The sequence below is a fragment of the Pongo abelii genome, chromosome X, assembly GCF_028885655.2.
Source record: "Pongo abelii isolate AG06213 chromosome X, NHGRI_mPonAbe1-v2.0_pri, whole genome shotgun sequence".
NCBI classification, from domain to species: domain Eukaryota; kingdom Metazoa; phylum Chordata; class Mammalia; order Primates; family Hominidae; genus Pongo; species Pongo abelii.
The window spans coordinates 125,429,477-125,445,727 of record NC_072008.2 but is presented as its reverse complement, the minus strand read 5'-3'; the positions used below and the strand labels follow the sequence as shown (position 1 = coordinate 125,445,727).

At 48.9% G+C, this 16,251-nt stretch overlaps 1 protein-coding gene across 4 annotated transcripts in view; it reads left to right on the top strand.

Moving 5' to 3' along the window:
* The first annotated feature begins 1,630 nt into the window (after window positions 1–1,630).
* Window positions 1,631–16,251, top strand: part of SEPTIN6 (septin 6) — an 84,462-nt gene continuing 69,841 nt past the window's right edge. Inside the window, exon 1 of one of the 4 annotated variants that reach the window (XM_024240465.3) lies at window positions 1,631–1,951. In XM_024240465.3, the coding sequence (XP_024096233.1) occupies window positions 1,922–1,951 (30 nt within the window). In that variant the 5' untranslated portion in view covers window positions 1,631–1,921. The remainder of the gene's footprint in view (window positions 1,952–16,251) is intronic. The other 3 variants (XM_024240468.3, XM_024240466.3, XM_054545001.1) reach the window with 3 other exon arrangements.

The window sequence follows — 16,251 nt, the reverse complement described above, 5'->3', positions numbered from 1 at the left end:
CTTTAGGCCGCTCCTGGGTCTCCAGCACAATGAAGGCGCACAGTGGCGCTCCCTGAATACTTGGCTCTTCATGACTGTCCTTACTGCTATTCCCTCACTGTGTCTCTTCTTTCTTCTCCCCGCCCCCCACGCACGCATCCGAGTTCTCTGCCCTCAGCTTAATGGAGCGCCTCCTGGCTGCGAGGCCCTGCACTCGGCCCTGGGATGCGTTTGCTGAGTCCTTGTTCTCCAGGCGCACAGGGTACATACATAAAGGGCTTCCCAAGAGAATGTGAGAAGCTCCATCCAGCAGGTGGAACCAAGTGCCAGGCATGCTCTTCTTTGGCCACTCCATTTTCTTGTCTTCCCTGACTTCTCCGAGACCAGGGCCTCTGGATCGAGTCCCTTCTTCCTCTCTCTCCCTGGTTCCTTCTTTTCTTTTTCCCTCTCTCCTGCCTCCTCCTCAGCTGCTCCAGCCTTGAGCCTCTACGGGGTCATCTTCCATGCTCCACTGGGGCCACGTCTTGGGCCCGGGTTTCCTCCATAGGCTTATCATCCCCTCCCCCATCTGGGGTCCCTCTGGCGGGCCCAGGTCTCTCTCCCACACCAGGGAACCTGCCCTTTTGAGGAGTGGAATGTACTGTCCCTCCTGCTGGGGCCTCGGGCATGCCAAATCTGCCAGCGTGCTCCAGTGACAGGGAGCTAGCAAGAGGCCAGTCCCAGGAGAGAGGGGAGGGCGCCAAGGCCGGAGAAGTGGAGAGGTGCCCACGAGAGAGGATCCGCGGAGGTGGGCCACGGGGATAAGGAGGGCGGGCGGGCACACCCCTGCCTTCGGAAGTTCTCTCCTCTGCGCCCTATTGGCCGCCTTGTCCCGGGCTGAATGAGGGTCAAGGAGAAATCAGGGGGCGGGACAGAGTGACTAGAGGCCGCTCCCCGTCACCCGCCCCTCCATTTCGCTCCATAGAGCTGAGAACCTTCAACCCCAGCCCCTCCTCTGGTACTAGAAGGGGTGGGTGGTCTGAGTCTCTGGTCTTGCTGAGCGTCTAGGGCTGGGTCGGAGAGATGAGGCGTGGGTTCCGTCTGTACCAGGTACCCAAAGGTGGTGAGCTTGGCTCCACGAAATTACAGCCCACAGCACCCAAGGCTTGGAAACCCCAGGGCAGAAGCAGCGTCTCAAGATCTCTAGCCTCGGACCCCACATGCCACAGCTCAGCTCAGTTGCCGGGCTGCATGCAGTGCGGCTCCCCCCACGGGCCCCCTTTCTAAGCTCTACTGTGGAGCGGCAGGTGCCGCAGGCCTCCCCAGTACCTCGGCCGCAGCTGCGCTCCCGGGCCATGGGGGGAGGGAGACACGACAGTGGGGCATCGAGACTCCAGCGGCCAAGGCGCACCCATCTAAGCACGTTGGGATCTCGGTGGAAAGGAAGTGGGGTAACGGGGGCCGGGAGGAGAACTGCAGAGCTCGGCCGCTGAGCAGAGTATGGTGGGGGGAGGGGCGGGGGCTCCCTTCCAGCCTTCGGGGTCTGGGGACTTAGGATGTAAAGGAGAGCAGGGGGGTGTGACAATTCAGCAGAGGTCGGGACGTACCATGGAGCCAAGTGGCGGGGGGGGGCAGAGGACGTGGTCACCGAGGGGAGCCCCCGCCCCCCTTCGCAGAAGCCTACGGCTGGTGTTGCAGGAAGAACTGGAACTGGGCTGGCCATAGGGGGAAGCGGCGCGTTAAATCCGCCCCCTCTCCATACCCTACTTTCAAGGGGTGGGCGGTAGAGGGGAGGTTGGGGTTGGAGCAGCGGCGAGGGGGCCCCTCCCTTGCACCTCCCCCCACCGGACTTGGTCGCGCCCGAAGTGTAACACTTTCTCTTTGTCGGAGGAGCTCCTCTGTTTCCTGTGCAGTAGCTCCCGTTGCGGAGGCACCCGTGGCAGCCCTGGCGGACGCAGGAGCGATGGCAGCGACCGATATAGCTCGCCAGGTGGTAAGTGCAGAGCTTGGGTGCCAGGGCCAGGGCCAAGGGCCTGGGGAGGGTCAAGGAGACCTGGCCGCCGCCGCCACATCGCGAGGAGGGCAGTGGGCAGCATCTAGGAGCCGAGGGCACGGTGGGACTTCTGCTCCCGGGGTCAGCAGCTCAGTCCCCCAGCCTGTCCCGGAAAACGGTGGTGGCGCGCGGGGGGCGGGGGGCAGCAGGGGGCTGGCAAAGCCTGCGGGCCGGCGGCTGAACTTGCATTGCCCAAGAGCAGCAGTGAGCGCCGCCGCCTCCCTCGCTGCAGCTGCGGCCCCACGGCTGGGGCGTTGCCGAATGAATGGCCGTAGGAGCCGCCGAGCCCTCCGGGTCCCTGGCACCCTGGCCTTGCCGCGCCCCTGCGCACGGCTGCCCGTTGTGACCCGGGACCGACCGCACAGGCAAAGAGGCGTGGGGCTGGGGTTAGCCTGGGGAAGAAGGCGGTGAGTGGCGAGGGGGGCGGGGAGGTGACTGGCTGGGATAGGGTTTCTCTATATGCATTACATATGTGACTGCGTCTGTGTGTGTATCGGTGTGCACGCGCGCGCGCTCGTGTCTTCCCGGGCGGGCGGCGGCGGCGCCGGGGTTCTGTGACCCAAAGAAGTCCGCCTGTTTCTCTGAGTGTGCTCACCTCTGTGGTGTGTGTCCGAACGCCTCTCTGTCTGCTTGTGCTGTGTGCCTCTGGGTCTCATTTGTGCGTCAGAGTGGGGTGCAGTTGGCTGGCCTGTAGGTGGCTGGCTGCGTATTTTGGCATGTTTTGGAGCGGGCCTCTGAGGATCTGTCTCGGGTGCATGTTCAGTGTAACTGGGCTTGTGTGCCAAAACCTGTGGAGCTGGCTTATTTCTATGGAGACTCAGGAAAATAAGTGTGAGACTCGCAAAAGCGGTGCCGTCTCTTTTTTTGTTGGCGACTGACTCTGCGAAAAAAAAAAAATCTTCATTTAAAGAACTGAAGTTTTCCAGCCTGGGATGTGCAGAGAAACCATGTTGAAGTGACCTGAGGCTCCATGTTTGTTTTTTAAACCAGAAGTTTGGTTGCAAAGGGCGATGAATTCCATTTGGGGGGGACACCCTAGCTATTCTATTCATCCATGGGTATCTGGGACTTTAACAAGCCCACCAGCACACCGAGGTGAGGAAGGAGTGGGAGACAGAGGCAGGTCAAATCCCATGACACCAAATACTACTTGACAAAAATCTCTGAACCACATAAAAATGTTTTTCAACCTTGTAGCTTAATTATTTAGGAAAATAGTTCATGCAATGCAACTACAGTACAAAAAAAAGCCTCTAGGTATTTGGTGTAATTGAAATTGATTTTTCAAAATCTGAAGCCAGAATCTGGTAGTATTATCTCTACAGAATATGTATTAATGTCTCTTTTGTCCCTGTTTGGAAGGGCAGGATCATTTCTTCGGAACCTCCTCCACCCCCTGCACACCCTAGCACAGAGCACTTTATGCAGTCATGATGTGGAAGGACCAGGAGTAGATAGGAGACATTCTCTGTGATGATGGAATTTGAGAGAATTTTCTTCCCCCAAGATTGGCACTCTCGTTGTTTATTGCCTTAGTGTTTTGAGGGCTCCCTCTTTTCTGCTGTGGCTTTTCTGCTCCTGGTTACCTGCATTTCAGAGATGGTATAGCTGAAGTAGAGGAATTAATCTCTCGGATTACACTAGCTCCATCCAAAAATGACGCTAATGATTTTTCATGTCAGCTAATGAATTTGCATCGACCTGTCCTCCATACTCTCACCAGTTTCTCTTGCCTGGATTAGGATTGCAGGGTAGATGTTTCAATGGGGAACATTCCAGAAGGTTGTGTGTGTTTCACCTCAGGCACAACTCAGACAACCTAGAGATGCCCTTTGTTCTGCAGATGGGGGTGAGAGGGTGGTTTAGGGCCACTTGGTTTGCTTTGCATGGCTCCAGTTTGCTCTGGCTGGCCTTGCCATACTGTATGATGAAGAACATAATTGTACGCCAGATTCTGAAGCTGAAAGAGCAGCCTAAGCACTTGAGACCTTGTTATCGTGATAAATGGGTTTCTGGGAAAACTGACGTCACTCTCCATGCCCCCCTCCCCCAGCCAGTGAAGCTCCTGTTTATGTGTCATTTGTCTCTCTGTTCTCCTTTGTGTCTGCAATAAGTTGTAATTCACCAGGGAAGACGGAATTAACTCAGGAGACCTTGGACATCTGGTTGCTGCTTGTTTCCTCCAAGGAACATGTATTCAGGGTTTGGGAACAGAAGACTAGAGAATAAACCTAAGTGTGGCTAGCTTAGGAATTCTTTTTTTTTTTTTTTTTTCTTTTTTTTGAGATGAAGTCTTGCTCTGTTGCCCAGGCTGGAGTGCAAGTGGCATGATCTCGGCTCACTGCAACCTCAGCCTCCCGGGTTCAAGCGATTCTCCTGCCTCAGCCTCCTGAGTAGCTGGGATTACAGGCACCCGCCACCACGCCTGGCTAGTTTTGGTATTTTTATTAGAGATGGGTTTTCACCATGTTGGCCAGGCTGGTCTCGAACTCCTGACCTTGTGATCCACCTGCCTCAGCCTCCCAAAGTGTTGGGATTACAGGCATGAGCCACTGCTCCCGGCCAGGAATTCTTTTTAATGAGCTCTGAGACGTGGTACTATGCGAGTAAGTGCCCTAGTGTGTGTGTGTGTGTGTGTGTGTGTGTGTGTGTGTGTGTGTGTATGTATGTGGGGGGTGTGTTCTTTCTAGAATCAGTGAGAGTCACTGTAGGTAAACATCCTTATTGACTAAAACAAGCCTTCAAGTTGTTGGGTAGGGCTTATATTGCACGCAGCCAACTTGGAAGTTCAATTCTGGTGCACATAATACAAGTCCATCCCATTTGAATGAACACCACAAACGGTTTGGTGTGACAACACCATTTCTCCACTGTGTCCATATTTATTTGATTGACTGATATGTGGCCAGCACTATGGTTAGCCCTTGTCAACTGGACAAAAAAAGGTAGCAGGCTTTAAAAAACGTTCGTGATCGGACTGGGCTCGGTGGCTCACGCCTGTAATCCCAGCACTTTGGGAGGCTGAGGTGGGCGGATCATGAGGTCAGGAGTTCGAGACCAGCCTGGCCAACATGGTGAAACCCCGTATCTACTAAAAATACAAAAATTAGCCGGGCGTGGTGGCGCGTGCCTGTAATCACAGCTACTCAGGAGGCTGAGGCAGAAGAATCACTCGAACCCTGGAGGCAGAGGTTGCAGTGAGCCAAGATCGTGCCACTGCACTCCAGCCTGGGCAACAGAGCGAGACTCCATCTCAAAAAAGAAAAAAAAGAGGCCGAGGTGGGTGGATCACGAGGTCAGGAGATCGAGACCAGCCTGGCTAACATGGTTAAACCTCATCTCTACTAAAAATACAAAAAATTAGCCGGGCGTGGTGGCGGGCACCTGTAGTCCCAGCTACTCTGGAGGCTGAGGGCGTGAACCTGGGAGGCGGCACTTGCAGTGAGCCGAGATCGTGCCACTACACTCCAGCCTGGGAGACAGAGCAAGAATCCGTCTCAAAAAACAAAACAAAACAAAGTTCGTGGCTTTTAAGCTTATAGTCTAGTTGGAATGACAAATTGTGGACACTGTGAAATAATTAAAGAACTATAGAAGATCCTTGGGATGCCCCACCTCACCCCCTGACTATGAGGTGGCTTGGGCTATTAATATATACTTCGAGAGGTTCCATGACTTGTCCAAGGTAACCAAGGCACAGGGCAGGCCCCAAAAGCTGCATGTGCTGGCTCTTTTAATGAGCTGTTCCTTTCAATGTTGCATTCTGGGATCCAGACCGTAAATGCTGGCCCATACAAAGAGCATCTGGATGATTCTGGCTTGAACTAGTCCCACAATGTGAACAATGAAGCTTTCTCCGGTGGCAATCTAGGTAGTGGTCGTTCTCCCAAATGAACTTTCAGGGGCTAACTTTGCCCTACAAAGTTAGCTGGGGTTGGTCTGGGTCAACTGTCTCAGAGCAACTGTCTTCAGGTGGGGAAAAGATTGCTGCTGCACTCTGGTTTTGCTATCATCACATGGCAGTTACCCTTTGATTCCCTTTGAGGTCTCTGCTTCAGGCGTTCCTACCACCACCCACTAAAGGTAGTATCGTACCTCAAACACAGAAAACAAAATCCTATTACCTAGCTCTATTGGTGATACAACACGGAAGAAAGTTTACATGGCCCTAAATATTTAAAAATGTTGATTCTAAATTTGAGGGTTTTTTGGACAGTCATTACATTATTTTCTAACTTTTCTGTGTGTTTGGGATGTTTCTTTTCTTCTTTTCCTTTTTTTTTTTTTCCCGAGATGGAGTCTTGCTCTGTCGCCCAGGCTGGAATGCAGTGGCGCGATCTCAGCTCACTGCAACCTCCGCCTCCTGGGTTCAAGCAATTATCCTGCCTCAGCCTCCCGAGTAGCTGGGATTACAGGTGTGCACCACCATGCCCGGTTAATTTTTGTATTTTTAGTAGAAACAGGGTTTCACCATGTTGGCCAGGCTGGTCTCGAACTCCTGACCTCGTGATCTGCCCGCCTTGGCCTCTCAAAGTCCTGGGATTACAGGTGTAAGCCACAACGCCCGGCCTGGAATTTTTCAAAATAAAAAGCAGGCAGAATGACAATGTCCCCCAAATGCACATGGTCCCTTCTTTCAAGGAACCAGTGGAGGCAGACGCAAATCACTATCTAATTATCTTTGTGATAAGTGCTACACAGGAGAGTGACTGCCTGCCATGAGATTTCATTACTAAAGGAACCTAACTCAGCAATGAATGGAGGCAGAGGATGACAGGAAGGGCTTCCTGAGGGCTTCAAATAGGAAATGGGTAGGTGTGAAGGTGGGTGAGATATCACATCTGCTACTGGGTTGGGAACATTTCATTTGCCAGTTTACCCACTTTTATTTTCATTCATTCCTTCAGCACATATTCACTGGGCACTGATCGGCCAGGCCCTGTGCCAGGTGCTGGGGATATAGTGGTGGCCAAGGCACGCAGGAACTCTGCCCTCTCAGAGCTTCCAGATGAAAGGCAGGAATAAGCCCTGTTTCCTTTTTACATCCTAAATCCTGGAAATGTGAGTGTTAGCGGTGTTCTTAATACAAAACTACATTACAGCAGAGTGATTTGTCTGTATCATCTAATGAGATTTTGATCTGCAGTCATGTGCATAGCATTTACTTTGTGGAGTCTCTGCTGTAAAATTTCTATTAATTGCTGGCTTTGTTACCAAGCATGGCCCCTGCCTTTGTGTGCTATAAGGGAGCAAACCTATTGCATTAGCCTGAGCAAAACTAATTAGGAAGATAAGTCCTCTGGAAAAAGGTATTCCCAAACTAAGTAGGGCTGATTTCTGGACTTGCCTGGGTTTTTGGATGATCAGAGCCATGGTTTAATATTAGCATGAACAATTGGGAAGGGCTTTTAGTTGCATGTGCATTAAAACTACATTCAAGACAGATGAGGCCAGGTGTGGTGGCTCGCGTCTATAATCCCAGCACTTTGGGAGGCCGAGGCGGGCAGATCATGAGGTTAGGAGATCCAGACCATTTTGGCTAACACGGTGAAACCCCATCTCTACTAAAAATAAAAAAATTAGCCGGGCGTGGTGGCGGGCGCCTGTAGTCCCAGCTACTCTGGAGGCTGAGGCAGGAGAATGGCGTGAACCCGGGAGGCGGAGCTTGCAGTGAGCCGAGATTGCGCCACTGCACTCCAGCCTGGGCGACAGAGGAAGACTCCATCTCAAAAAAGAAAAAAGAAAAAAAAAAAAAAGAGATGAAAGAAAGAAAGAAGGAAAAAGAAGGAAAGAAGGAAAGCCATGGATATATGTAACATGTTTCTTTCAACTATCTCAAAATGCTTCCATCTGTATGATTTCATTTTCCCCAATGGCTTCCTGGACAAGTATTACTGTTCTCTTTATTTAATGGGTGTAGGGAGACCAAGTTACTTAGTCTGAAGTGCTATTGCTGATCAGTGGGTGACACAATTAAACACCCACCAGATGACACAGATTCCTTGTTTAAAAACACTCGTCTTTTCATGATGTTTCTAAGAAATCAAAGTCCTGCCATGACTTCTCTTCCCCCTCTTTTCACTACCCTCCCTCAGCACCCCCATAGGGCCCAGGGAAAAGTATACTAGGGTGATTCGGAGACTCTCTGATATTAAAAAGATTCTCAGCTTAAATCCAATATAGCACAGTCACGGGTTGTGTGGGTTTTCTTTTTTATTTTTTCTTCTCCATATTGCTTTAAATAAAAATCTTGGAGCCACCAGCCATGTAATGATGGATTATTTTAAGTAACAACTGGAGGGGGGGGCGCAGAATAAATTAGAAACACAGACCCTTCCTCCTCGGTTTGGCAGGAGGAGGCTTCTGCTGCTGGGATTTGAAACCGTGGGTTTCTCTGCTGCCTGCACAGAGGAAGGAGGCCACATGCTCAGGAGGGTGAGAAATAATGTTATCCTCTTCTTCAGTGTCTTCTCATTAGAGGCAGCCATCTGCTGAATGATGCAGCGCGCTCTCAGCTGGCCCTTCCACTCACTTAAAGGTGACCAGGAAAAAGATCTGCAGGCCTTCTCAGCGAGAGGCCTCAGGGCTCAGGTTTCCCCTGCCATGGCCCTCTCTGACCCGGAATGAAGGCCCTGGGGTAACAGGGGCAGAACTCTGTTTTCCCGGCCCTGATGAGGTGTGAGGTCGTCTTCGGTTTCCTTTCACATTGGAGGCCCCCAGCTCTGAACACTGGCGCTGAGGCAGGAACTGGTTTTTTTCAGATCCCCATTAAACAAGACCAGATGGAGGCAGAGGCAAATTCAGGCTCCCCAGAGGGCAGTTGGGCATTCACCCAGAGGCCTGTGGGTAAACCTTTTCTTTTTTAGCAGATTAGAGGTAACAATAGCCAGAACACCTAGAAAACTCTCTTTCAATTGTCTGGCTTCCAGGGAATCTGGCTGGCTTTTGTGGGAAAGTTTCACTCACCCCGAGCAGGGTTCACCCCTGGCCTGAGGTGGGGATATTTGACCTAGACTTAGGCTTGTGTTAGCCTTGGGGTTCTTCAGCAGAACTGGGCAGCTGGCCAGGCTGAGGCTTAGGCCGCAGTCAAAAGAGAGGGAAACAGGAGGAAAAAGTGGGGGAGTAGAGAGCAGGAACACACGATGAGTGCCTTCCACCGCATTGACTGCTTCAGTTGCCTTCTGTGGGCCAGAACCACCTTGGGGAGCTCACGGGTTTCCAGATTCGGTTCCTTGACCCTTCTGCCCCTGACCAGCATCAAGCCAGAAGCTCAATGTCCCGGAATTTTACCAGTATAAAAAAGAAACACATGTGCCACTTGAGTCAGCTTTTCCATTTGAGAGTGGCCATTGGCTCGACAGGGGCCTGGATCCTAGCACTATTCTCTGTCACTAAATCAGTCTGTGACGTGGGCCAAGTCACTTCCTCTCTGTGAGTCTCTGTTTCCCCTTTTGTGAAACGAAAGGGCTGGATTAGGTGATCTTTAAGGGCGTTTCCAGCTCTAACATTGTATGGTGCTTATGTTTCCTTTTTCTCCAGCCTCATTTCTTTTAGGTCCTTGCCTGCGTCTGCTTCCGAATGAAGTGGCAGAATTGAACCCCACCCCTTCCCTGCTTTGACCCCTTGAGCTGGGTGGGGAGAGAATTGTAGGAAAGGTCGAGCTATGCTTTTAGCTCAGCAGGCTCTCGGTAAGTGGAACGAAACAACCCTTCAGATATTGCCTGTCCATGTAGGTGTAGATAGCTATTGTCTTCCTATAAAGGTACATGACAGCTGAATGTTTGTCTATTGAATCCTGCTTTCAATGCAGTAGGAGAGCCGGCTACTTAATGGAATCCTGCTGTGAATCCTTTTATAGAATGAAAAGCCACTCTGGAATTTATCTTGTGTATTAAAATCAGTTTCATCTATTGGATTTGCCAAAAATGGGCCTCCTCCTCTGTCTGGTAAGGATAGTCTGTCTTGTGCTTCTTCAGCACAACTGCTCCCCAACTGAAGGGCATTTCTGAGGCCCCTTGGGGGTGCTGCCAGCTTTTGCAGGCCTTATTTCTCCTTAGAACAGCCCCCACATTTCTCTTTCCCAGGATAGGGCATCGCTACTACTCAGTTTCCTCTTAGCCTGGCTTAATTAGCATGAGGGACATTCTGATATTTGATGTGTTGGATGCATTTGAGAATTGTTTTTAAAACCTGTGGGAACTTGGCCATGTGCGGGGGCTCACGCCTGTAATCCCAGCACTTTAGGAGGCTGAGGTGGGCAGATCACCTGAGGTTAGGAGTTCGAGACCAGCCTGGCCAACATGGCAAAACCCCGTCTCTACTAAAAATACAAACATTAGCTAGATGTGGTGGCGGGCGCCTGTAATCCCACCTACTTGGGAGGCTGAGGTAGGAGAATCGCTTGAACCCTGGAGATGGAGGTTGCAATGAGCTGAGATCGTGCCACTGCACTCCAGCCTGAGAGAGACAGAGTGAGACTCCATCTCAGAAAAAAAAAAAAAAAAAAAAAACCCTCTGGGAACTTATCAGTGCTTTTGTGGTTCTTATAACATAATACAGCAGCATCCTTGGCAGCATTGGAGGCAGCAGAGGAAGCTATCAGCTACCTGATTGTTTCTTCAAGACTTTTTGCTACATGTTTCAGGATATATGATTTGACTTCTGGTTCACATGAATCATTATAATAAGAAATTATACTGTATGACAATAAGTTATATATATAATATGTAATAATAAGTTATAATAAGGGGGCTGGGCACAGTGGCTCACACCTATAATCCCAGGACTTTGGGAGGCCGAGGCGGGTGGATCACCTGAAGTCAGGAGTTCTAGACCAGCCTGGCCAACATGGTGAAACCCCGTCTCTACTAAACTAAAAATACAAAAATTAGCTGGGTGTGGTGGTGCACACCTGTAATCCCAGCTGCTCAGGAAGCTGAGGCAGGAGAATCGCTTGAAACCAGGAGGGGGAGGTTGCAGTGAGCCGAGATCGCGCCACTGCACTCCAGCCTGGTTGACAGAGTGAGACACTGTCTCAAAAAAAAAAAAAAAAAAAAAAAAAAGAAGTTATAATAAGGAGACTAATAGGGTTTTATTGTATTGCTGGTAAAATAAATGTTTTATATACAATAAAACTGCCTGAAAGCTAAATGCTCTGATGACCCAAATTGTCAAGCACCTTTTTGGTTGTAGTTCAATATTTTTCTAAAATACCTGAGGCCACTTTCCTACCCAGGAAAGTATCATCATAGAATCTCTTTTAAAAAAGTAACATTTTCGCTGTTTATAAAAGTAAAATATGCCTATTGTAGAACATTTGGAAAACCCAGAAAAGCAACATCACCTACAACCTCTCTACCCAAAAGAAATCACTGACATTATTTTGGCGTGTGTTCTTCTAATCTTTTAAAAAATGCGTATTTTCCCCCGTCATTGGGATGACCCTGTGTATACAGGTTGGTTTTCCTGTTGTTGTTTGCCTTTGGTGAGCATTTCCTTTTGTCATTAAATATTCTTAGAAAACATTTTTCTCAGCTGCTTAATATTCCATCATGTATCACTGAACCGATGATTCATAGCCTTGGAGATTTGCACGGTCTTTCAGAGATCAGTGTTCAGGGCTGAGAGTGGAAATGGAGAAAAGGGAGGTGTGAGAGCTTGGGCCCACCAGTAGGTGACTGAAGAGAGTCCGGTTTCAGTGTTTCTTTTCTTTCCTAGCATTTTTGTTGTTGTTGTTTGTTTGTTTGTTTGTTTTGAGACAGAGTCTCCCTCTGTTGCCCAGACTGGAGTGCAGTGGTGCGATCTCAGCTCATTGCAACCTCCGCCTCCCATGTTCAAGCGATTCTCCTGCCTCAGCCTCCCAACTGGCTGGGACTACAGGCATGAGCCACCAAGCCCGGCTAATTTTTGTATTTTTAGTAGAGATGGGTTTTCCCAATGTTGGCCAGGCTGGTTTCAAACTCCTGGCCCCAAGTAATCTGCCCGCCTTGGCCTCCCAAAGTGCTGGGATTATAGGCATGAGCCACCGCACCTGGCCACTTTCCTAGCATTTGGATGGGAATGGCCAGAGGAGAAAGTTTAGGGACAGCCTAGTCATCAGCAATGAGTTTCAAACTTTTTGCTTTTATTCTTTAGAACGACAGCTACTAACTTAGCCACCCTGGTTTGAAACAGAGGCGGGAAATTCTCCATTGACACAGATGCACCCTCAGTTCCCAGAGGCCTCAAATACGGCTTGCTTACTATCACAGAGGTTGGAAGAGGGGCCAAGGGGAGTGGGGGACAGAGGTGGCCTACTTGGGTGCTTAAGGGACTCTTTATTTTCAGTAACGGCAATGACAGAAAGATGCGCAGCTGGAACCACCATAACTTGTTCTTGATAATATGAACCTTACGAATATTCAATTTAAAAACGAAATTGGTGTGTCCTCAGGAGAGGAGGCGGAAGAGAAAGAGAGCGGCGTTTCTGCCTGTGATGTGAAATGTGGTATAACGTATTTAAAAACCACAGGTGACTGCAGATGAGGAGAAAACAGGAAATGTAATTGGGGAGGGGAGTGGGGCACTCTCCCAGTTCTCAGGAGCACTCTTTCATTTTGCCTTCCTTTTAGCTCCTCTCAGACTCTCTGCATCCTAATTACCCCTGCTGCAAAGCTGAGTGAGAACCCTTCTTTCTTATATTAAAAATGTTTTAAAATTACATGGGTAACGTGCGAATACATTCGTACTATAAAAGAGTCAAACAATAGGGAAGCATACCGACTACTCCCTTGACTGAGCCCCTATTTCCATCCCCCTCCCCTGAGGTAGCCATGATTGTGGGTTTGGTGGCTGTATTTTCAGTCCTCTTTCTATGCATCCACATACATTTACGTGCAAATACACATATACAGGGCTTCTGGGGCATATATGGGCTCATATTGTGCTTATAGTTTACAACTTCTATTTTCTTTTTTTTGAGACAGGGTCTCACTCTGTTGCCCAGGCTGGAGTGCAGTGGCACAATCTTGGCCCACTACATCCTCGACCTACCGGGCTCAAGCAATCCTCCCACATCAGCCTCCTGAGTAGCTGGGACTACAGGTGTGTGCTAACACACCTGGCTAATTTTTGTATTTTTTGTAGAGACGGGATTCTGCTCTGTTGCCCAGGCTGGTCTCAAACTCCTGGGCTCAAGCGAGCCACCTGCCTCGACCTCCCAAAATGCTGGGATTACAGTCATGTAATAACTTCCATTTTCTTCTGTTTTATTACAGTCTCCCTATAACTTCTGTTTTCTGTTTTATAATATGTCTTGGAGATACTCACATCAGTACATACAGAACTACCCACATGCTTCTTAATGGATGTAGAATATTCCAGAATATGCGTGTACCATAATTTGGTTAAATATTTTCCTATTGTTGGACATTTAGGTTGGGTTTTTTTTTCAGCATTATAAACTGTGCTGTAATAAATTTCCTTGTAATAAATCTTTGTACAGATTCTGAGAGGAGGTTGCAGGGTTATGAGAGAAGTGCAATTTAAAATGGTGACTTTGGCCATTCCAGCATCTCAGTTCAGGCCTTCAGTATGGTAATATGGCACCACCTGCTACTAAAGATGAAAACGAGATTTAGTGTCAGACATGCTGGGCCAAGTTGCCGGTTCCATCTCCTCTCGTGCACATTGTAGTCAAGGAACATTCAATTAACTGCAATCAAAGTAATCAGGCCCTCAATTAATCAGGCCACCTTAAGGAGAAAGAGGAAAGAGATAAGTTATCAGAGATTTAGTGAGAGAGGAGGGGAGAAACTTCCAGGGGCTGTGCTGGGGTCAGTGTACGTTCAGTTCAATGTCGTGTCCTTCTGTCCTTCCTACCTTTGCGTATTTAACTCTGAACAATGTGGACTGATACTCATAATGATGACCTTGACATCTTATAAGATTCATCAAAGCAAGGGTGCATAGTGTTTGCCAGACAGGATTTCCTAAAGTAGGAACTATACAAATACATTTTTTTTTTTTTTTTTTGAGACAGAGTCTCACTCTGTCGCCCAGCCTGGAGTGCAGTGGCGTGATCTCGGCTCAGTGCAACCTCTGCCTCCCGGGTTCAGGTAATTCTCCTAACTCAGCCTCCCGAGTAGCTGGGACTACAGGCATCTGCCACCGCGCACAGCCAATTTTTGTATTTTTAGTAGAGATGGGGTTTCACCATGTTGGCCAGGCTGGTCTTGAACTCCTGACCTCATGATCCACCCGCCTCAGCCTCCCAAAGTGCTGGGATTACAGGCGTGAGCCATCGCGCCCTGCCACAAATACATTTTTGAAGCTTTCTTAGCTACAGAGATTGAGACAAAAAGTTTGCTGCTTAAATCCCAGTTAGCAAGAAAAACACATTGACCAGGTTCCATGTCCCTTCTTTCCCAAACTCCTCAGTTAATTTAGGTGTATTGGACACTGGGTAACAGATACAAAAGAAATAAGGATTCTAAAAGTCACCAGTGGCTGGGCGTGGTGACTCACTCCTGTAATCCCAGCACTTTGGGAGGCCGAGGTGGCCGGATCATTTGAGGTCAGGAGTTCAAGACCAGCCTGGCCAACAAGGTGAAACCCCGTCTCTACTAAAAATACAAAAATTAGCTGGGCGTGGTGGTGCACACCTGTAGTCCCAGCTACTCCGGAGGCTGAGGCAGGAGAATCGCTTGAACCCATGGGCCGAGATTGTGCCACTGCACTCCAGCCTGGACAACAAGAGAGAAATTCCATCTCGAATAAATAAATAAATAAATAAATAAATAAATAAATAAATAAATAAAATTAACAGTGTTTATCTCTGGAGAGTGATATTATGGTTGATTTTGATTTTCTTCTTTATTATTATCTGTATGTTCTAAAATTTCTACAGTGAACATTGATTACTTCCACAAAATAAAAAATCTGATAAATGTAATTTTTTTAGTAACATCTAATTTAAAACCAGTCTCCTCATCGTCCCCATTAAACAAGCGTCTTTTCCTGGCTTTCCCATGTGTCTCCATGGTGCTGTCAATCCGAGCTCCCGGGCTTAGACCCTTGCAATTGCTCCCTCTGCCCAATCACTCCCTGAGGCTCATCCCTTCTTTTTTAATTAATTAATGTATTTATTTTTGAGACGGAGTCTCTCTCTGTCCCCCAGGCTGGCTGTAGTGCAGTGGCGCAATCTCGGCTCACTGCAAACTCTGCCTCCTGGGTTCAAGCGATTCTCCTGCCTCTCAGCCTCCTGAGTGGCTGGGATTACAGGCTCCCGCCACCACGGCCGTCTAATTTTTGTATTTTTAGTAGAGACGGGGTTTCACCATGTTGGCCAGGCTAGTTTTGAACTCCTGACCTCGTGATCCGCCCGCCTCAGCCTCCCAAAGTGCTGGGATTACAGGCGTGAGCCACTGCTCCCGGCAGAGGCTCATCCTTTCTTTAAGAGATCTCTCAAATTTGTTCCTTCTCTTTGAGTCCCAAGTCAGGTCAGTTCACACCAACCAGCATTTATTGTCACAGTGCCTGGATGTCACTCTGCTGGCTCAACATTATTGGAGTCATCTCCTCCTATGTCTTCCTGCTTAGTCTCGCTGTCCATCCAATCAAGCAAACACCCTGCAGCTGGAGTGATCTTTTAAAAACACTCCCTGTATCATGGCCCTCCCTGCTCAAATCACTCAAAATCCCCCAAATCCCATTGCTTAGGAAATGAAGTCCATACTTCTGCTTCTTAAGGCTTAGAAAATTATTTCTTTTGGGCCAGGCATGGTGGCTCATGCCTGTAATCCCAGCACTTTGGGAGGCCAAGGCGGGTGGATCACCTGAGGTCAGTAGTTCGAGACCAGCCTGGCCAACATGGCAAAACCCCATCTCTACTAAAATATACAAAAAATTAGCTGGGTGTGGTGGTGGGCACCCAGCTACTCGGGAGGCTGAGGCAGGAGAATCGCTTGAACCCGGGAGGCAGAAGTTGCAGTGAGCTGAGATCGCGCCACTGCACTCCAGCCTGGGAGACAGGGAGAGACTCCTTATCAAAAAAAAAAAAAAAAAAAAAGAAAGAAAAGAAAATTCCTTCTTCTGCCGTTTAGGGCTCTTTACAGCACTGTCTTCAGTTTGAAAATTCATTTCCTCTCCTTTTGGCTTTGGAGCACTTGAAGCTTCATGGTGCTGAATTTGTTGGAGGCCGGAAGAGGCAGCCAGGGGTGATAACAAATGGCTCAGGAAACCTCAACTCTGAGTCCACCTCA